The sequence below is a fragment of the Musca domestica genome, unplaced genomic scaffold, assembly GCF_030504385.1.
Source record: "Musca domestica strain aabys unplaced genomic scaffold, Musca_domestica.polishedcontigs.V.1.1 15, whole genome shotgun sequence".
NCBI classification, from domain to species: Eukaryota; Metazoa; Arthropoda; class Insecta; order Diptera; family Muscidae; genus Musca; species Musca domestica.
Window position 1 is genome coordinate 8,402,921 of NW_026712207.1, and position 22,299 is coordinate 8,425,219.

The 22,299-nt window shown below is 34.9% G+C and overlaps 1 protein-coding gene across 7 annotated transcripts in view; it reads right to left on the bottom strand.

Moving 5' to 3' along the window:
- Positions 1–22,299, bottom strand: part of LOC101889915 (talin-1) — a 100,643-nt gene that overhangs the window by 23,291 nt on the left and 55,053 nt on the right. For 5 of the 7 annotated variants that reach the window (XM_005179214.4, XM_059119629.1, XM_059119628.1 and 2 more), the window contains exons 4-11: positions 7,401–7,899; positions 6,682–7,077; positions 6,418–6,609; positions 6,277–6,355; positions 3,963–4,466; positions 3,810–3,898; positions 671–759; positions 58–174 (exon numbers count right to left, since the gene is read on the bottom strand). In XM_005179214.4, coding sequence (XP_005179271.1) covers positions 58–174; positions 671–759; positions 3,810–3,898; positions 3,963–4,466; positions 6,277–6,355; positions 6,418–6,609; positions 6,682–7,077; positions 7,401–7,536 — 1,602 coding nt within the window. In that variant the 5' untranslated portion in view covers positions 7,537–7,899. Of the gene's footprint in view, positions 1–57; positions 175–393; positions 417–670; positions 760–3,809; positions 3,899–3,962; positions 4,467–6,276; positions 6,356–6,417; positions 6,610–6,681; positions 7,078–7,400; positions 7,900–12,679; positions 12,698–22,299 lie in introns of those variants that run through there. The other 2 variants (XR_009341745.1, XM_059119627.1) reach the window with 2 other exon arrangements.

Here is a 22,299-nt window from a genome sequence, read left to right on the forward strand (position 1 = left end):
AGGGAGGATATTAAATTGCAAATTTTATTGATGTGAAGGATGTTTAAAAATAACTACCTTGGTGCGAAGTTCTTCATCGGCCCTTGATAGAATTTCCTGGCCAGCTGATATGTAACCCAACAAGGCTCTTTGGGGCTCGGTAAGATTCACAGAACTAATGCGAACTTCCTTAGACTGTCAGGGGAAAGAAAAGGCAATACCGAAATTAGAACAAAAAAAAAAAAAAAAACATTTCAAAATGAAAATGGAACTGATTGGGGATTCAAACGCCAAAAACGTTGTGAAAAAAACTGAATTTTGGGGAGAGGCCTCCTAAAAATCAGTTTCATTCATTACATCTTTTGTGTCTGACCCCCCCAAGATTTAAATCAATTTTGAATAAAGAGAACCTACTTTGTGAAACTTTGAAATCTTGTCTATATTTTTGTTTTTGTTAGCAAATAGCAGCATTTTATTTAAGAAAAAGAAAACAATTTATTTTTGAATAAATTTTAAATTTGAAAAATTTTTTTATAAAAATTATTGGAAAAGTGTGCTATTTTTTTGTGGTGCATGACGAATTTTGTATTGGTTTTGAATGCATTTATGGCAACTTAAAAATTAAGGATTCAAATGTTCAACAGAAAAAAAAAAACAACTAAAAATTGAAATAGCTTGGGTGCCAACTTACCGTGGGCGGTTGATGGGCATGATTGACTTGCCCAACAAAGGCGCCATACTGTACAGTTTGTAATTCTCCTTGGGTGTAAGATTTTTCGCCTAAAGTATTTGTACAAAAGAAAATTAAATTAAAAAATTTCAATAAAATAAAATAAAATAATAAAAAAAAAAAAACAACTTAAATGAAATCAGTCGGTATTGCCGACAGCTGCATATCCTCAGCCAATGGGCGGTTTTTTTTAATATATTTTGACTTGCGTTATGATTTTTTAAACTGTGAACCCTTCATAGGAGAGGTTATGATAGAGTGGGTCAATATTTCCCAAACGTTCAGATTTGGATTTTATATCAACTACTTGCTTCACTTTTAAGTAGATATTTAATTTTCATTTCATTTCGAAAAGTTAGAGTTATATTAGAGTCATTATTATTTAAAATAATGACCCGTTGTGGGGTAGGTAGGACCCGGGAGGAGTATTCCGATATTGTCCATCTTCAAAACACATCTTGTGTTGATAGAAGTATTGGAATGTGCCCTATTTGAAAGTAATCGGATGTTCATTTCGCGTTTTATGCGCTTGCTAGAAGGAGTGGTCCGTTCAATCCGTTCTTCACACTAGACCTTGTGTTAGTGGAAACATTAAAATGTGCGAAATTTATAGATAATCGGAGTCTTAGTTAAAATTTTATAAACGTTATAATTATTCAAAATTTCGGGCCTTTTGGGGGAGGTACAATAAGGAGTGGTCCGATACCTACAATCTTCATACCAGATCTTGCTTAAGTAGAAGTATTGGGATGTATGAAATTTCAAAAGAATCGGATGCTTATTTCGCATTTTACGAGCTTAATGTTTATTCCAAATTTTGACCCTTTTGCGGGGGAGGTACTAGAAGGAGTGGTCCGTTCAATCCGTTACACATACCAGACCTTGTGTTAGTGGAAACATTAAAATGTGCGAAATTTATAGATAATCGGAGTCTTAGTTAAAATTTTATAAACGTTATAATTATTCAAAATTTCGGGCCTTTTGGGGGAGGTACAATAAGGAGTGGTCCGATACCTACAATCTTCATACCAGATCTTGCTTAAGTAGAAGTATTGGAATGTATGAAATTTCAAAAGAATCGGATGCTTATTTCGCATTTTACGAGCTTAATGTTTATTCCAAATTTTGACCCTTTTGCGGGGGAGGTACTAGAAGGAGTGGTCCGTTCAATCCGTTACACATACCAGACCTTGTGTTAGTGGAAACATTAAAATGTGCGAAATTTATAGATAATCGGAGTCTTAGTTAAAATTTTATAAACGTTATAATTATTCAAAATTTCGGGCCTTTTGGGGGAGGTACAATAAGGAGTGGTCCGATACCTACAATCTTCATACCAGATCTTGCATAAGTAGGAGTATTGGGATATATGAAATTTCAAAAGAATCGGATGCTTATTTCGCATTTTACGAGCTTAATAGTTATTCCAAATTTTGACCCTTTGTGGGGGATGTAACAGAAGGAGTGCATCGAAATATTCCATCTTCACACCAGACCTTGGGCTAATAAAAATACTGTGATGTGTGTAATTTAAAGAGAACCAGATGCTTATTTCGGATTTTATAATCGTTTTGGTTATTCAAAATTTTAACCTTTTGTGGGGGAGTTACCAAAAGGAATGGTCCGATCTCTACCATCTTTATAACAGATCTTGTGTTGGAGGAAAGATTGAGATGCGCCAAGTCTGAATGGAATCGGACGTTATTTTCGCGACTTATGAGCTTCGAGGTTATTCCAAATTTTGACCCTTTGTGGGGGAGGTACCAGAAGGAGTGGACCGATATATCCCATCTTCACACCCACCAGACCTTGGGTTAATAAAAATATTGTGATGTGTGTAATTTGAAGAGAACCGGATGCTTATTTCGGATTTTATAATCGTTTTGGTTATTCAAAATTTTGACCCTTTGTGGGGGAGGTATCAGAAGGAATGGTCCGATATCTACTATCTTTACACCAGATCTTGCTTAAGTAGAAATATTGGAATGCATGAAATTTCAAAAGAATCGGATGCTCATTTCGTGTTTTATGAGCTTCATGATTATTCAAAAAAGTTGACCCATTGTGGGGGAGGTACCAGAAGCAGTCGACCGATATATTCCATCTTCACACCAGACCTTGGGTTAATAAAAATATTGTGATGTATGTAATTTGAAGACAAATCGGACAATCGAAATCACATTTTATAGGAGCTATAATTATTCAAAATTTTGACCATTTGTGTGGGAGGTACTTAATGGAGTGGACCGATATTGTCCATTTTTGCACCTGACCCAGCACTGAGGCAAATATTAGGATTTGCAAAGTTCGGATAACCCTTTCTTCTCCTGTGCAGTAAATTATTTTCTTTGAAAATGTTGACATTTTGTGGGGGTCGTACCAGAAAGAGTGGTCCAATATTAACCATCTCCGAACTGGATCTATGTTTGACAATAATATTACCATGTACCAAGTTTGGATCAAATCGGAAACTTCCTTCGAGAGTAATCGGACGCACCCGCCAGCCAGACAGACAGACGGACGAACGGACATCTCTAGATCGACTCCAAATGTCTTGAAACGGATTTGGTCCAAAGGGACTTAGGGTTTAAAAATGTTTTTTTTTTTTTTCGACGAGACACGTTTTGGCCGTATCAAATGATACGGCATGATAGCCATATGGCTGAGGGTATAATTAAGAAATTTTGAACAAAAACAGACTAATATAATTGGATTTACTGTAGAGAATAATGGTGCCTATTTTAAATGAAGTCTGTATTAAATGATAGCTATGGAACATCGGGACCTGAAGGAATCTATCTATTTATGAAATAAAATTGCTAACCCGTTCCAAATTCCTTTACGATATTTATGTAAAAATATATTTTCTCTAAATTTCTTGAAGAAATTAGTGGCAAAATCAATTCGATCCATGTCTAAAAATTAATCTGTTTTTATTTCGAAATCATAAAAAAACAACTACTGAAAATAAGCATAAACACCAAGAAGCTTTGGCCATAACTTTAGTATTTGCCATGAATTTTGGTATTTTACAATTTCCGTAAAGAAGCAAATATTGCAAAGTATTCTAAAATGAAAAAAATTCCAAATGTTTACATACCATCATCGGCCCTCATCATACCCGGATGAGCCAAAGATTCTGTGTTGATCTTTCCGATTTTGTTCGTTTCATGTTGCAAAAACGTTGCTCTACAAAAGAAAAATAATAAGTATTCCAAAGCGAAAATGAAAATTATTTTCCAAAAAAACTCACTTGAAAGGTGCCACAGATTCCTCAACCATAGTCGATCCCTCATCACCCTCAATGCCAAAATGATCCTTGGTTTGTTTCTTTTTCAAAATAATATCAATATAACCGGCAATCAATTGAACAATCTGTTCGGCCTCTGTTGTCTGCACGGAATAATATTGATTGGCATAATCACCAAAATCCAAGGTAAATGTATTTGGCGATGCACCCCAACGTCGCACGGTTGTCAATGGCCATGATACCAAAATCTCTTTGGTACGTTCATCCAAACGTAATACCGAATCTTTGGTAACGCCCAACAAACGTGGCACCAATTTATTTTTACCATTCATTTTCTCCTTGACCAAAAAGAATGTAACACCATAGGTGGGCAGTTCACGGGCTGTCTTGGTGTACAAGACCTTGGCATCGATTTCCGAGAGATCAACATGCTTTTTGTGTTCGGCAAAGATTTTCTTTTCGATGTTCTTGACGCGCACATACGATTGCGGGAGGAAGTCCTTTAGGCTGTTGTGGTGGGAGAGAAGAAAGGAAATCAAAATCATGATGTAAATAGGAAAATAGAAAAGGAAATAATTCAACGATTGGAATCTGAAGATATCAATCGAAACGAGACAACATAAAATGAGTTTTCTGGTCCAGATGAAACAGAAAATTTATGACATTGGTAATTTGGACAATGCAAACTTCTCTGGAATAATCGATTGAGATTATTTCAGGGACGAACAAATTCTCTCAACAAAATCTGTAAGGCAGAATGAAGAAAGAATGGTATGGGTAAACATGTGGAAACCGGAAAGGAAGAGTAAAATTATTTTCCAAATTAAAGGGAGAAGTTCCAATAAAAAATATAAATCTTTAGAGGCTGGGGGGAAAAGAATGAGTAGAATAAATTTTGGGTGGAAAATTCATTAAATTTTGACGAAAGATTGGTGTTATTGCCAGATTATATGAAAAAATGTAGAGCAGATGGTAGAATTTATGTGGGAGAGGTACCAGAAGGAATGGTCCTATATATCCCATCTTCACAGCAGATCTTGTGTTAGTAGAAATAATGGAATGTGGGAAATATGAAGAGAATCGGATGCTTATATCGGATTTTATAAGAGTTATATTTATTTTTTTCAAAACTTTGACCCTTTGTGGGGGAGGTATCAGAAGGAATGGTCCGATCTCTACCATCTTTATAACAGATCTTGTGTTGATAGAAATATTGACATGTACCAAGTCTGAATGGAATTGGATGCAAATTTCGCGTTTTATGAGCTTCATGGGTACAAAATTTTGACTCTTTGTGGGAGAGGTACCAGAAGGAATGGTCCGATCTCTACCATCTTTATAACAAATCTTGTGTTGATAGAAATATTGAGATGTGTCAAGTCTGAATGGAATCGGATGTTAATTTTGCGTTTTATGAGCTTCATGACCCTTTTGAGGTGGAAGTACCAGAAGGAGTAGGCCGATGTAGCCCATCTTTACATCAGATCTTGTACTGCTATAAATATTGTAATGTGTGCAATTTGAAGACCATCGGACTCATATATCACATTTTATAAGAGTTGTAATTCTTCAAAATTTTCACACTTTGTGGGGGAGGTATTTGATGGAGTGAACCGATATTGTCCATTTTCGCACCTGACCTAGCACTGATGGAAATATTAGGATTTGCGAAGTTGGAGCAAAATCGGATTATCCTTTCTCCTTCTGTGCAGTAAATTATTTTCTTTAAAAATTTTGACATTTTGTGGGGAAGGTACCAGAAGGATTGGACCGATATTGCCCATCTCCGAACTCGATATAAGTTTGACAATAATATTACGATTTACTAAGTTTGAATCAAATCGGATACTCCCTTCGAGAGTTATCGTGCGCAACAGCCAGGTGGACGAAAGGACGGACATCGCTAGATCGACTCCAAATGACCTGAAACGAATTTGGTCCAAAGAGACCTAGGATCTAAAACCGTTATTTCGATGAGGCTCGTTTTGGCCGTATCAAATGATATATACTCCCTCTAGCCATATGGCTGAGGTTATAACTAGCCATATGGCTAAGGGCAAAAAAAATCTTGAAAAAGAAGCGGTTCAGAGGCTTCAAGACAAATTGGATTGTGAGTGGAATTTTTAGTTTTTTTTCGAAAAGGCGAAATCTTTTGAGACCGTGTGAGATACCAGGGAGAATGAATAGAGTCAAATGGTTTCTAGGGCATTTTGTTAAATAATTATTTTAGAGAAAATCGTATGAAAAAGAACATAATCTCAGCTTTAGACTCCCTTTCAAAACAGTAAAATATCCCAGAATCGTTTTGATTACTTACTCTAAAAATCCAGGTTTATGTTTGGCTTCGTTATGTGGTCCAAATTGTATGTGGACTTGTATGCCAGCAAATTCACAAGCTGGAAGAAAAAACGCCAATAAATTTCAATTCTGAAACTCAGGGAAAAATTATTTCACTCACCCTTCTCCTGTGTCACAGGATGCGTGCCATCCAAAATAGTATCACGGGCCTGTACATACAACAAATTCAGCTGTACAGGGTCCCGGGAATCAATGTTTTGATCGGAGAAAAAGAAACGACGTCTCAGTAAAACGGTTTCCGATTCATCGATACCCTGTTCGCGCAGGGTTTTGCCAACATCAACCCAGTTTACTGGAAAGCAGAAAATTGAGATATTTTATTAGATATCCTTATGGAATTTAAATTTCTTTTCGAAACACTTACTGTCATCAGTTTTCAATTTTTTACGCAAACTTTCCATTTTTGCATCACGATCTTTCTCCGTAAATTTCCGTCTCAATGTCAGCGTTCCGAATTTATTATCGGGGAAATTTTCATTTTGCGCTTCATTATCTTCACGCACCAGACCGTATTCCTCGTGATTGGTAATACCGATTTTTGTACAAATCACAACCATCAGCTGGGAGACAGGTTGCGAATCATCAACGAGAATTGTTTTAACAGCACCATCTAACATGCGAACACGCAGGGTACGCAGTTTGCGTCGATATTCCAAGGTATCCTGATTGTGTAGTATATAATAGCCGAGGGTACGGCCATTTTCCAACCAGACACCCTGTTGATTTTGTTCATCCGAAATGAAGAGGCCATATTCGCTAGCTGGAGACGAAGAGAGTAAGAGAAAAAGGGAAAGAAAGTTAGTGGGTGTTTAAGTGTGTTGGTTGTTTGCCATGAGAACGAGAGAGAGAGGTGGGTAGGTGGGGTGTTATGGGTTTGTTTCCTGATAATATTATAAAAATCAATTATCATTGTTATCACCCTCCCATCCTCCTCCTCGACCTCATCTCTGAAGTATAATACAAATATTGATTTATTTTCTTTCTTTTTTTTTCAAATTTATTTATTTGCCAGTAGGACCTTTGTCAGTGGCTCTATCTGGGTGTGTGTGTGTGTGTGAGCGAATATTTTACTTTGCTACTTACGTTGTCCCTGAACAGCTTCAGCAAATTTATCTCGGATTATTTTGCAGGCATCGAATACTGTGGTATTGGGATGGAATTGTATGGTCTTCGTTACACGTCCACCCTCCAATTGTATACGTAACGATAATGTTGACATTTTTCTTCCTCTTCTTTTTCTTTCTGCTGCTGCTACTGCTTCTCTTCCTTTTCTCCTCCTGTTTTGTTGTCTTTTTTAGCCTGTTTTTGATTTTCTGATTCTGATTCGGTTTCCAATGATTTTGATTTGGATTTTCTTGCTTTATGCTTTGTTTTTTATTTTCCTTTGTTAGGAATTCGTTGTTGTTGCTGTTTCTGTTGTATATAGATGAGGCGGCTGCTGATATCAATGACGATGATAGTGGTGGTGTTGGAGGAGGTGGTGGTGGTTGTTGTAAAAGTGTGGTTGGTGGTGGTCTTGTAATGAATAATACTAAGGCAGACAATGGTATTCTATTTCTCCTTACAGTAGTAATAAAAGGCACTGGAAAAAAATCAGAACAGAGAAAAAGGGTCACATGTAGAGAAAATTGGTATTGGTATGCTTGGCTTGTTGGTTGGCAAAATCAATTCAAAAAAAAGTACATCGAAAAAAAGTATGTGAACTCATTAAAAAGTTTGGAACACGCAAACACCTACAATTAAATAAATTAATTAAAATTCCCAAAAGACATAATAGAAGGTGTAAAGGACAAGGTGGCGGGAGAGAGAAGGCATGTTAAAAATCAATTGTTTGAAACACCTTTTGAAGGAAAGGGAAATTTACGAATTTTTGACAAGATTTTTTGGAGTTCGTTAAGTTACTAAGTATTTTTTCTTGTGGAAATCGGAAACATTTATGAATGCTGGGATGCAGATACATTTTTTACAAGAAATTTTGATATAATTTTATTTTAACCATTCATGGACTATTACAAAGCAACACAAAGTTTTTATAGACATTTTTTGTAGAGTTCTTTTAAATTAATGAGGATTTCTGCCTTATATCGAACATATATCGTTTACAAAAGGTCAAATTCATTTAAAAGAAAATCGGATAGGTGTTAAACTCCTTTTAATCGTATTTTTAGCACGAATTGTCATAATTTCTTAATATTCAACCAAAGCTCTAAGCAATTTGTCTAGGAAGAAAAAAAAATAAAGCATACTTTTAGGCGTTCCATAATACAATGAATAACCAATGATGATAAATAGATAATATTGAATAAATAAAGGATATAAGGTATATAAAAGATAATATATTGATATTCAGGTCCCGTTCTAACAACTTGAATGATGTTCTTTTCATGGAAGCCCATTGAAATGATATTAAACCAACAGAAGGCCCCCAAAAAGACAAAAATAGTTTGAATTCTAAATTGATTTTTTTTTACATAAAACAAGTAGGGAAAAGTCAAAAGTCGGCCGACTATATGATACCCTACACCACTATGCATATGTAGTAGAGTTCCCGTAACAAAAGAATTTATTTGAAGTAGATCATACCACCTACCAACATTTGGCTTTAGAGCAGATAAAATTTGGTTTCAGAGGTAACTAACATATGGGAGGCATATCCAATTCTGAATCGATTTTCACTGAATTTGACGGAGACATTTTAATAGTTTATACCAAATAACATTGCTATAGAGTGCATGAGAAGGATTATATTAACAAATATATATCGGAGACGAGTTCCATTGTCGTCGAATGCACATTAAGAATGCGAGGGACTTCAACACCAAATCGGATGAAACTTTAGTATGGGAGCTATAGCCATATCTAAACCGATTTTCTTCAAATTTAATGTAATAGCATCTAGACTGAATTCGGTCAGATGTATCAATATTCAGTCCCTTTGGGTTGATATTAGCCATTTGGTGCACAATAAACCTGCTATCGGATAAAGATATATATGGGAGCTAATCTGAACCGATCTCGATAAAATTTGACAGAGGTATTTTCGAGCATCAAACATACAGGGTGAGATGAAAAAACTGCAACCAACCATCGCTCGTTACAGTGATACTGGTAGCGTAACCCGACGTCAAGGAAGTGAACGAAAGAAAATAGCAACATTAGCAGAAATGGTTCGAAAAGTGGCCGAAAAATGGCTTGTGAGCTGAACAATATTCCATTCGGTAAATATTGAAACATGAGCTCGGGGTAAAGCCTTTGAAATTTCAAAAAGGTATAATAACTTACACCGCAAAAGAAAGAAAATAGACTCAAAGAGCTAAAGAGTTGCTTCGCTTGGCCGAAAGTGGTGAACTGTCGAATTTGGTTTTCTCCGTCTCCGATGAGAAAACATTCGTTGTCCAGCAGTTGGTAAACAAACAAAATGATCGTGTTTACTTGCCAAAGAGGTCAGGTGAAAATGTACACCTTCGCTTGACCACCAGAACTCAAGCGCCGGCCATTGTGATGGTATGGGCCGCCATAACAGCCGATGATCGCTCTCCGCTCGTATTAATCGACCGTGGCATCAGAAAAAATGCCGAATATTATCGCGAAAATATTCTGGATGGCGTTATTAAAGTCTTGGGTACGCAAAAATGTTGGCCGCAGACCTTGGATATTCCAACAGGACTCAGAACCATCGCACTCAGCACCCGCCACTCAAGAATGGTTACAAAATGAGGTTCCTCGCTCAGGTTCCTCCAGCGCACATTGGCCACCAAAATATCCGAATGCCAATCCGTTGGACTATTTTGTCTGGAGTATTTTGGAAAGCAAGGTTGTCACTAAAAAATACCAAAGTGTCGATCATCTCAAGCAAGCGCTTCGACGGGAATGAGCCAAAATACCGCAGAGCAACATTCGGGCAGCGTGTGAGGGTTTCATTGGCCGTTTGAAGGTCAAAATTCGTGCCAAAGGTGACCAATTCGAGCAAATCTAAACTTATTCTAAGATTTGATGCTATTTCCAACATTTTTTGCTTTCATTCACTAAAATTAAAAAAAAATAATGTAAAAATATGGCATTTGACTTTGTTGCAGATCATAGTACGCATGTGAGGGACTTAAACCCCAAATCGGATAAAACATATATATGGTAACCATAGCTATATCTAAGGAGAAAGCCTGACCATTTTGCAACAACAGAAGACATTTTCTTCAGATTTGATGTACTTGCTTCTAGACTGAATTCGGTGGGATGCATTTAGACTTATATTGGTCCCAAATCGTTTGAAGATATATGCGGGAGCTTTATGTAAATCTGATCCGATTTTCACCAATTTTCAATAGGGTTCGTCCTTAGGCCAAACAAATATTGTTTGGAACATTTCAGCTCAATCGGATTATAAATACAACCTGAAATTTGTTCAAAAGAATACATGGACAGACGGGAGGACAGACAGACTGACATGCAAAAATCGACTCAGAATCATTAATTGTATGAAGATCCTCAAAAGTAAATGTGGGTCTATCTCGCTTCCTTCTACATGTTACAAATTATAATACCCCCAACACATAGCATTGTAGGGTATAGCAAATGAACAGAGACATAATACCCCGACCAACACTTTGTGGTGTAGGGTATAAACATCAGAAGTGAAGTGGCATTTCGTTGCACATTGAGTCGATATCAAAATCAGCGAAAACCCCATAAAAATTCCAGTTCTGTTAAATTATAACATAATGCTATGTCATGATATGATGCCATAACATATTTGTCTACTGACAACGCCATCTATTGAATTAAAGCAACAATGAAATGTCCCATCCTAATTTTATTTGATGTCATTGTTTTAGGTCTATGTCAGAGGCTTTTATCAGTTGCCAAAACGAATTTCAGAATGAAAATTTATTTTGAATGCATTTCATGCTAGAATTATATCTGACCTCTTTTACATTTTTATTGCATACTTTTAGGCACTTCAATTAATTTTGTTAAAGAAATTATAATAAATTTATAGTAAAAGTATAATATAAATATTATATAGTGTTATATGAAGATAACACCATTTCCTTGAAGTTTAAAAAATTTTTGAGAGCTCCTACAAGTATGCTGCAAAAATATTAAACTAAAAATATGAAATCGTCACTTTAAATATGATTCTAACTATGCATTCCAGAATAATCTTAGGTAAACATATTTTGTTTTTCAAAGAAATTTTTCAGAATCTTTCAAGCATATGAAGAGGTCTTTAAGCCTTGCTAGAGTACTGGAGTAAAGTACTCTCCAAACAAAGGATATTTTTGTAAATCCTCTTTTACTGGCCATTTTATTTCTCTCACTGTATCGATGAACTCTCCTCATTCTTCCGTTGCATGAACTTCCAAATCACATTGCATTGCATTGCCTGCATAAATATGACACAGATTTGTTTCCCCCGTTTGTGACCATTCTTTATTCTTTTTTTTTGTTTCTTTGATTTCTGACATTGTTTCTTTTTTTTTTTGTTTTGTTCTCTAAGCTTTAGCATAAACATCGATAAAAATGTTTGGTTTTGGTTTGGTTTTCTTTAGATATTTTCCAAGCAGTAGCATGCGGCAGGCAGTCAATAGCTGTGGTGGCTATGGGAAATGGCATAGAAAGGAGGTAGAGGGGGATTTGAGAGAAACCACCCTTAGTAATGGCATGATGAGCAGACAGAGCTGGCTAGGCCCAACGATGTGCAAGTGTAGCAATCAGTGTTTTTTTTTTGTAGTGCTGTGGCATGATTCGGCTTGGTTTGATTTTTCTTGTGTTTCTTTTCTTTTCCGATTTTTTTTCTGGCTTGGAAATATTATTTGTACACAACAAGACATTATGATAATTGATAGAAGAAGAAGAAAACAGAAGAAACAATGGGACACGCTTGCCTTTGATGGCAGAAATAGAAGCAGCAGTCGCAGTGGCTGCAGCCAAGGGCTGCGATAATTGCAAACAGGGGCAGTCAGCAGCCGCAAGCAGCAAAACTAAGTAAATCTTTAAAAGATACCAACAAAAAAAAAAATCGAAAATAAAATAAATGGAGAAAACTAAAAACCCAAATACAGAAAAAAATATTAAATTAAAAAAGAAAATTCAAAATCAAAGGTAAAAGATTTTGAAAAATTAAATTCTTTAACCATTTTTTACTTAAAATCGCAATTAAAAAATATTTTTTTAAGGCAAGAAAATGTATCTTCTCTGTAATTTCACAATTATTTTTTTTAGAGGGGATGAAAAGTATTTTCATTTTTTTTTTTTTTCAAATATGGTCTTCCAAAAAAATTAATATTTTCACAAAACTCAATCCAAAATCATTGATTTTCGAATAAAATTCCGTTTTTTCTTTAAAATTTTCTTCAAATTACTTTTTTCAATATTTCACCAAGTTATTTTCAGATTTTTTTTCACAAAATATTTGATTTTTCTTTTCAAACTCCAGTCACTTTTTTCTTCTTCGTTGCCCGATGTTCTTAGCTAACGCACCCAAATAATACTGAAAAAGGTTCGGCGGCGAGCAGCTCATCTGACACAGCGGCATTTTTTGCTGCTGCTGATGCTTCTTGGCAAAGATTCAATGAATATGGACCCCTTGATGTCAGATTCAGATGATTTTTAAGGGATGCTGCTGGTTGCTCTCTGCGAAAAAAAAGGCTTAAAGGATAATCAATGGCGCTCTCTCTCTCTCTCTCTTGACTTGCTCTTTGTCTCTTTTGTTTTTTTCTCAATGGACCTGCGCTGTTCCATTACAGGGCAAAATGAAAACCACCCCAATGTTAAGTGGGCTGTTATAGGTAACAGCTCTGTTAATTTTGTAGAGTAGTATTTAAAAGTCTCCAACAAAAAAGAAGACCATATGTTTTTTTGGAAATCTCCACAGGAAGAGGTAACATATGGCAGCTGGAATCGAATTTCGTGTAAAATAAAATTATGTTGGCAATGCGTGGGGCAGGGATGGGAGCTGTAGGAATTTTTGGATCAAAAAAAAAAAAAAAAAAAAAAAAAAAAAAAATTGGGAATATTTTTACTCAGAGAAAAAAACCTCCAAATTTCACATCAACATCATGGGACAGGGATGGGAGAAACAGGCATTTTTGTATCAAAAAAAAAAAAAAAAAAAAAAAAAAAAAATGTGGAAAATGTGGAATATTTTTACTCAGAGAAAAAAATCCTCCAAAATATCACATCAACATCATGGGACAGGGATGGGAGCTGTGAGCATTTTTATATCAAAAAAAAAAAAAAAAAAAAATGTGAAATATTTTTACTCAGAGAAAAAAATCCTCCAAAATTTCACATCAACATCTAAATTTGAGAATTTCATACAAATTTTGGTCCTTCGATTAGACCACGAAATCTTTTTTCTTTTCAAAAATGGTCCTACAAATATTGGTCCTTCGACGTATACAAGGGAAGATACAAAAAACTGCAACCAACTTCAGGCTGCTGTCATTTCTAAGCCACTAGTCCGACAGCTGTTTAAATTATTCCAGTGACAGCTCATTATATTGTCGACATGTGTACAAAGGCATTTTGGTGAGAATTTTCCGGAAAAAAAGTTATTCGTGATGGAATTGAAGCGGGACAGTGTGATTTCTTTATTTCTTTGGCTGGAAAGCCACAAGTGGCTATCGTTAGAGCACTCCTGCATTTAAATGTGAATAAATCTTTTGTGTCTCGTACCATCGCTCGTTACCGATTACGTGATACTGGTAGCGTAGCCCGACATATGTCAAGGAAGTGAACGGAAAAAAATAGCAACATCAGCAGAAATAGTTCGAAAAGTAAAGAAGCGACTTGATCTAAAACCCACGTCCCAGTGGCCGAAAAATGGCTCGTGAGCTGAACATATCGCAATATTCCATTCGGCAAATATTGAAAAAGTAAGCTCGGGGTAAAGCCATTGAAATTCCAAAAAGTGCAAGAACTTACACCGCAATAAAGAAGAAGTAGACTCAGAAGATCTAAAGAGTTCCTTCGCTTGGCCGAAAATGGTGAACTGACGAATTTGGGTTTCTCCGTCTCCGATGAGAAAACATTCGTTGTCCAGCAGTTTGTAAACAAACAAAATGATGGGGTTTCTACTTGCCAAAGAGGTGTGTGGGCCGCCATAACAGCCGATGGTCGCTCTCCGCTCGCATTAATCGACGGTGACATCAGAATAAATACCAAATATTATCGCGAAAATATTCTGGAGGGTGTATCAAAGCCTTGGGCTCGCAAACATTTTGGCCGCAGACCTTGAACATTCCGACAGGTCTCCGCAACATTGCACTCAGCATGAATGGTTACAAAATGAGATTCCTCGCTTCATTTTCAGCGCACAATGGCCACCAAAATCTCCGGATACCAATCCGTTGGGCTATTGTGTCTGAAGTATCTTGGGAAAGCAAGGTTGGCACTTAAAAATACCAAAGTGTCGATCACCTCAAGCAAGCGCTTCGCCGAGAATGGGCCAAAATACCGCAGAGCAACATTCGGACAGCATGTGACCGTGTTTCATTGGCCGTTTGAAGGTACCATCGCAACAGGTCTCACCACCATCGCACTCAGCACGTGCCACCCAAGAATGGTTACCAAGTGAGGTTTTTCGCTTCATTTCCAGCGCACAATGGCCACCAAAATCTCCGTATACCAATCCGTTGGACTATTGTGTCTGGATTATTTTGGAAAGTAAGGTTGGCACTAAAAAATACCAAAGTGTTGATCACCTTAAACAAGCGCTTCGCCGGAAATGGGCAGAGCAACATTCGGGCAGCGTGTGGCGGTTTCATTGGCCGTTTGAAGGCCATAATTCGTGTCAAAGGTGACCAATTCGAATAAATCTAAACTTATTCGAAAATTTGATGCTATTTCCGATTTAAAATTTTAATTCGTGCCAAAGGTGACCAATTCGAACAAATCTAAACTTATTCCAAAATTTGATGCTATTTCCGACATTTTTCTGCTTTCATTCAATAAAATTAAAAAAAAATGTAAAATTGTTGGCGTCTGACTTTGTTGCAATTTTTTTTTATCACAGCCTGTATATCAAGAAAATAATTGTTTTAATATTTCGGAAAATATTCTGCATTGTTTTTTTTTTTTTTTTTTTTTTTTGAAAAATTTTTTCCTCAGATTTTTTCGAATCTTTTTCGTTTAAGGCCGGAAGAAATATTTTCCACAAAATTTCAATAAATCTCAGAATAACCCATTAATTCTGTGTGGCTGAGATTCTATCTAACCCACAATTATAGTACAGTAACTTCCAAATATTTTTTCTAGAACTTTCAATTCCCCAGCCCTGCTATTGTCCCGAGGTGGTGTTTAAGTAATTTGAAACTGTTTTCGTTTTTTCGCAATACCTTCATAAATGTGATCAAAATAATTCGGCTCAAAACAAAAGGGTTAATGACTTGGGTAACCCGAAATCGAGCCAAGAAAAATAATCAAACAAAAGAATAATGTGAATTATTTGGAGAATGTTGAAATGATATGGCAAAAAAAACCACGCAAACATAATGAGGTTATATTCTCCTCCCACCCCTAATTTACAGACCTTCGTTTATTCAATTGTCAATATTTGTTTTGTCTCTTTGGATAAAAGAACACAACAAGTGGATGAATGATTAGAGGCGGCAAGAGAGGCACAGCCCAGCTTTACGCCACCAAAATACAATGTAAACACATAAGGACCTCATCAACATCCTCATTGATTTTATGACATTCAATATGCTATGGATTTGGATTTCAAAATAACAATAAGTTAAGTTAATTTCAGACCCAGTCCAGTCAGTGCATAAACAAATATTGGGTTACTAAAACCTCCCACACCCCTCTCCATATCACATTGTTTATGAAGAGCATAGTTTCCATCATGTCCTCCGTCTTTTTGTTTTGTATTTCGATTTTAGTGGAACATAAAATTCTCTTCCCCAGAAAAAAAAGAATTAATTGAAGTATGACATCACTTCATTGTCAGGGTTCTCATTTTCTTCAGACACCCAAATTGTTGCTAATTAAAACATGCCACTAAAAATTTGCCATCAATTGAATCGGATATGTGACCACCATTCATCTATCTGGCTAGGGGTCATGAGATGGATATTCGTATATGAATATCTTGGCATTTGCCAAATTCATAAAATTTAATAAAGAGGCTGGAGAATAAGGGTTCTTCACATGTGGTACAAGCACCACTGAAGTTCAAAGGAAATAAAAATGAAATTAAAAGGAATTAAATTTAATTAAACACTTGCGCGGAATAAGTTAATTAGTATGTGATTAATATGAAGTAAATAAATTTAATTTATTTCACAATTTTCTGGAATTTTGGTCCTTCGACTTGATTTTATTATATGAAAAGCAAACTTTTTTTTGCAAACAAAACGAAGAGGTCATAGAATCCAATGTTCAAGCAAAGATTTATAAAAATTTTGGATAAAAAATAATATTCTCCATGATTGAGCTACTTTATTTGCTTTCCAAAGTTGGATATTTCTTTTGGTCCTTCGATTCGAATACAAACTTTTTATTTCACTGAATATGTAATAGAATTTTCTCCACTGATGTAAATTCTAGAGGAGTTGCCTCAATTTTTAATTTTTCCTAGATTTAAAATGTTTGATCTATCAAATTTGGAATTTTTGGTCCTTCGACCAAATTTCAATATTAGAAATTCGATTATTTTGAAATTGAACTACTTTTTTTTAGAATTTGGTCCTTCTTTGTGATTTTAATACAGGAAATTCGATATTTTTTCTAAATTAAAATTGAAAAAAGACATAATATCTAATGTCTATGGTAAATTCTTTTTTCATTGAAACTACTTCTCTCCATGATAGACCTCTTTCAGTTACTTCCCAGAGCTGAATATTTCTTTTGGTCCTTCGATTAGAATACACAATTTTATTTCAGAGAATAAACAATAGAATTTAATCATCTCATGTAAATTCTGGAGAGTTGGAGTTATATCTGGTTTTACTATTTGAAAATGTTGATTCTTCGATCGATTTCAACAGATTTTGGAATTTTTGGTCCTTCGAGGAGGCTTTAATACGTGAAATTCGATTGTTTTGAATTTGAACTGATTTATTTTACTGGAATTCGTGATTTTAATACAGGAAATACTTTTTTCCGAAATAAATTTATGGTAATTAAGTTTTTAAGAAATAATTTAAATTTCCCTCCACAATTGTCCATTTAATTTACTTCCCAGAGTTGAATATTTCTTTGGTTCTTCGCTCAGAATATATTTTATAGAATATATGTTAAAATTTGATACTCTCATATAATTTGTAAAGAATTAAAGTTCCATTTGTGCTGATGTTTATTGATTATTATTCCTCAACTTAATTTTATTTATTTTAAGATATGGTCCTTCGATTGATTTCCATAGATTTTAGAATTTTTTTGGTCTTTTGACCTGATTTTAAATATATGAAATTCGATGATTTAAATCTTAATGAAAACTTATAACATCTTTCATTTACTTCCCAGTGCCGAATATTTCTTTTGGTCCTTTGATTAGAACACAAAATTTAGTTTTATAGAATATATGTTAGAATTCGAACGTCTCATGTAATTTCTAGAGAGATGGAGGTCCACATGTGTTGCTGTGATTGAGTATTATTCCCAAACTTTATTATATATATTTTAACATTTGGTCCTTCGATCGACTTCCATAGATTTTAGAATTTTTTGGTACTTCGACCTGATTTCAAATCTATGAAATTTGAAATATATGAAATTCAATGATTTCGCATTTAATGAATTAAATTCTTAATAAGTTCTTTTTTTCGAATTTTGGTCCTTCGACGTAATTAATGAATTGAAAGAGACCACAGAACCGCATGTTTATGACAAAAAAAATATTAAAATTTAGTACTAAATTTCAAGTTTGAATATTGAGTGGTCCACTATAGTGGATTTTAGGGAGTTGGAGCTGCTGTGATTGTCTATTATTCACCTACTTTATTTTATTAACTTTAAATTTGATCCTTCGTTCGATTTCCATAGGTTTTGGAATCATTGGCCCTTCGACCTGATTTAATACAGGAAATTCGATTATTCTGATATTTGAGCTCTACATGGTTCGATAAAAGGAATTTTGAAGTAAAAATTAAGCAATCATTAATAATAACAATAATAATTACCATAATAATAGTAATCAATAAAAACTCCCTGCTGGAGTGAACGAAAACTTGGTATAAAAAAATGGGATTCATCTGCAAAGCTTTAAGAAAATGCTGGAGAACTGGCATTGGATATACCAAGTTTAAAAATAATTACTGACTTGACCGAAATTCTGATCTTTTTTTGGGTGAGGTACCAAAAGGGGATGATCCGATAACCGTCATCTTCATACCAAATCTTGCGGTAGTAAAAATATTGGAAGGTGTATACAGTATAGAATGGATCGGATGCTTATTCTGCATCTTATGAGCATTTTGGTTATTCAAAAAATTAATCCCCTTGTGGAGGATGTACCAGAAGGAGTGGTCCGATATATTCGATCCTCACACCAGATATTGTGTTAATAAAAATATTAGGATGTGTGAAATTTGAAGAGAGTCGGATGCTTATTTTGCGTTCTATGACATATATAAATATTTAAAGTTTTGACCCCTTTGTGGGGGAGATACCCGAAGGAGTGGTCCCATATATCCCATCTTAACTCCAGATCTTGTGTTAATAAAAATATTGGGATGTGTGAAATTTGAAGAGAGTCGGATGCTTAGTTTGCGTTTTATAAGAGATATAAATATTCAACATTTTGACGTCTTTGTGGGGGAGGCACCAAAAGGAGAGGCCTGATATATTCTATTTTTACAGCAGAACTTGCGCAAGTAGAAATTCTGGAATGTGTGAAGTTTCAAATCAATCGGATGCTTATTAGGCATTTTATGGGCGTTTTGGTTATTCAAAATTTTAACTCCCTAGTGGGGGAGGTACCAAAAAGAGTGGCCCAATATATTCCACCTTCACACCAGATCTTGTGTTAATAAGAATTTGGGATGTGTGAAATTAAAGAAGAATCGGATGCTTAGTTTGCGTTTTATGAGAAATATAAAAATATTCAAAATTGTAACCAGTTGTGGGGGAGGTACAAGAAGGAGTTCCATCTTCACACCAGATTTTTTGTTGATAGAAATATTGGAATTTACCGAATTTGAAAGGAATCGAAAGCTCAATATGGATTTTATAAGCTTCACGGTTATGCAAAACTTTAACCCATTTCTGGGTGAGGTTCTAGAAGGAGTGGTCCGTTTTACCCGTTCTTCATACCGGATCATGTGCTGGTACAAATATTGGTAAATGCAAAATTTGAAGACAATTGACCATATTATTCAAATTTTATAAGAGTTATTTATACAAAATTTTGACCCCTTATGAGGGAGGTACTTGATGGAGTTGGTCGAACACTACAGCACTGATGCAAATATTTGGATTTTCAAAGTTGGAGCAAAATCGCATTATCCTTTCTCTTTCCCTGCAGTAATTTACTTTGTTTGAAAATTTTGGCATTTTGGGGAGAAGGTACTGGAAGGAATAGATAGTGCCCATTTACAAATTCGATTTAAGTTTGATAATAATATTCCGATGTATCAAATTTGGACCAAATCGGATAGTCGAGTAGAGTTATCGTGTTCACAATTCAGACAGCCTTTTTTTTTTGATGAGCCTGAGGTTCTATAGCCCTTTTTTGGGTGAGGCTGTTTCAAATGATATATCCCCTTAGGAACCATATGTCTGAGGTTTAAAAAACCACCTGAATTTGAAAACTTTAGGGCAAAAAACCCTTGGAAATGAAAATAAATTTGGACCTTCGAGGGAAGACATATTGCGTGTTTTTGTACTCTGGCAAATCTATATTCAATTTTTGTTAAATTCCAAATTTCCAAAGTTACATTTTTTTAAATTCTCAAATAAAAAATGAATATAAATAAAATATATAATTTTATATTACTTCAAATGTAAATTGAATAAAATTGAGCTCGAGGTCGTTGTTGTTTTTTTTATATTTATTTATTTATTATTTTCGATATTTCGTCCTCCGAGAAAATAATAAATATATAAAAATAAAAAAAAAAAAACCTTGAGCTCAATTTTATTAAATTTGCATTTGAAATAATTCAAAATAAAGGACGAATTAAAGAACAAAAAATCAGAAAATTATATAATTTTATTTAATCTAGCTAAACTTTTACGGCTCTCGTATTTCGAAATTTTCTTTCCGATATTTCGTTTTCCGAGGAAATAATAAATAAATAAAAATATAAAAAAAACTACAAGACCTCGAGCTCAAATTTATTAAATTTGCATTTGAAAGATTTAAAATAAAGGTCGAATTAAGTAACTAAAAATCCGAAAATTATATAATTTTATTTAATCTAGCTAAACTTTTACGGGAACCGTTTTTTGACATTTTCTTTAAAATAATAAAATTTCTAGAATTTTTTTTTCAATATTTTATTTTTTTGAACTCTACTTACTCTGTTTAAAACTATTAAAGCTGTCGAACTCAAAATGTTCTTTACTTCTATTCGAAACAAACGAAAGAAGGCACATTCTGGCAAAGGCAGAAAGCGAAGGCATCTTTGGTTTCGGGACGTCGATGGTGTGACTCCAAAAGGAAGTGACCAAAGGCGTCATTTTTATCCAGTCCAACTGTGATTGGCACAAACAACTCCTCGTCTTCTTCTTATGCTTTGAGGAATTTTTTTTTTCGGCAAAAATTTCAAAATCGCTGAAGTTCGAAGTTGAGGAATTTGGAATCTATGTTGTGACCGGATACTAGGACTATAGGCACGTTTGTGGTGATGACGCGTTTAACGTTATTTCTTCAAAACGTAACGTCCATAAACGTATATAACAAACAAAAACCAAGCAGTATAACAGTTTGTATAACAATTAATGGTTTGGTAGTTTTTAGAAAACACCTTCCATATTTTTTTTTTTCGAAAAAAAAATCATAAACTTAACGGAAATTGCCATGAATTTCTTGTAGAAGAATGGCAATTTTTTAGAGAGTTTTGGGTTTTGTTTTTAATATTTTTTTGGGTTTTTTTTTTTAAGGCTGCTGTTGGTGGTAAAATGTTTTTAAGGCACGTTCTCAATTTAAAGCACGGTTGACAACAACAAATATATAAAAAATTAAAACTTTTGTTTTTTTTTTGTTTAAAATTTTAAGTTTAAAAGGCACTTTTTAAAATAAAAAATTAAAACTTTTTTTGTTTCGGTTCGTATACATAAGGCACTTTGTAAAAAAAAATAAATAATTTAAGGCTTCAAAAAACACTTTTCGATTTTATTTTGAAAAACATTTTTCTTTTTTCAATTTCGTTTGGAGGATGCTGCTGCACTTGTTTTCAGGCAAATGGTTAACTGATGACTGGGTTTCAACTATTTTGGATGGCTTGCTGGCTGGCTGGCTGGTACGGCTCTTTTAGGTTGGACTTTGGAATGTCCTTCCCGATCTGTGGTTAGGCCTAGAATGATGTGTGATGTTGACGACACATCGTTGGCTTCTGTCGTTTGGTTCATTCATCCTCCTAGCACTTGACAAATGACGACGTCAAACAATCGTCTAGAATGGTTTGCGCATGTTTCGAAGTCGAACCACATCATGTTGGATGGATGGATAGCCACCACCATCCAACACAAACAAACAGCAAAAGCTGGGATGCTGTAACCGGCAAAGATCCTTAAAGGATTCACACTCACACACAGGCCAAGCTGGGAAAAATCACTCAACTCAAATGAACAACACACACACACATTGACATATGGGGAGGATGTAGATCACATAGTTGGCAAAAATTTTGAGTGAGTGTAATTGCCACAAAGGAAAAAAGGGGGAGGGGGAAAAACACCACCCCTCCTAACACATAACTTGTTCTACTCTACATCAGCAGGAAAAACAACAGCCAACAAAAATCCCCTGGAACAGCCAACAAAAATCCCCAAGTGTTTTTTGTTGCTGCTTTTGTTTTTGCTTTTGTTGTTG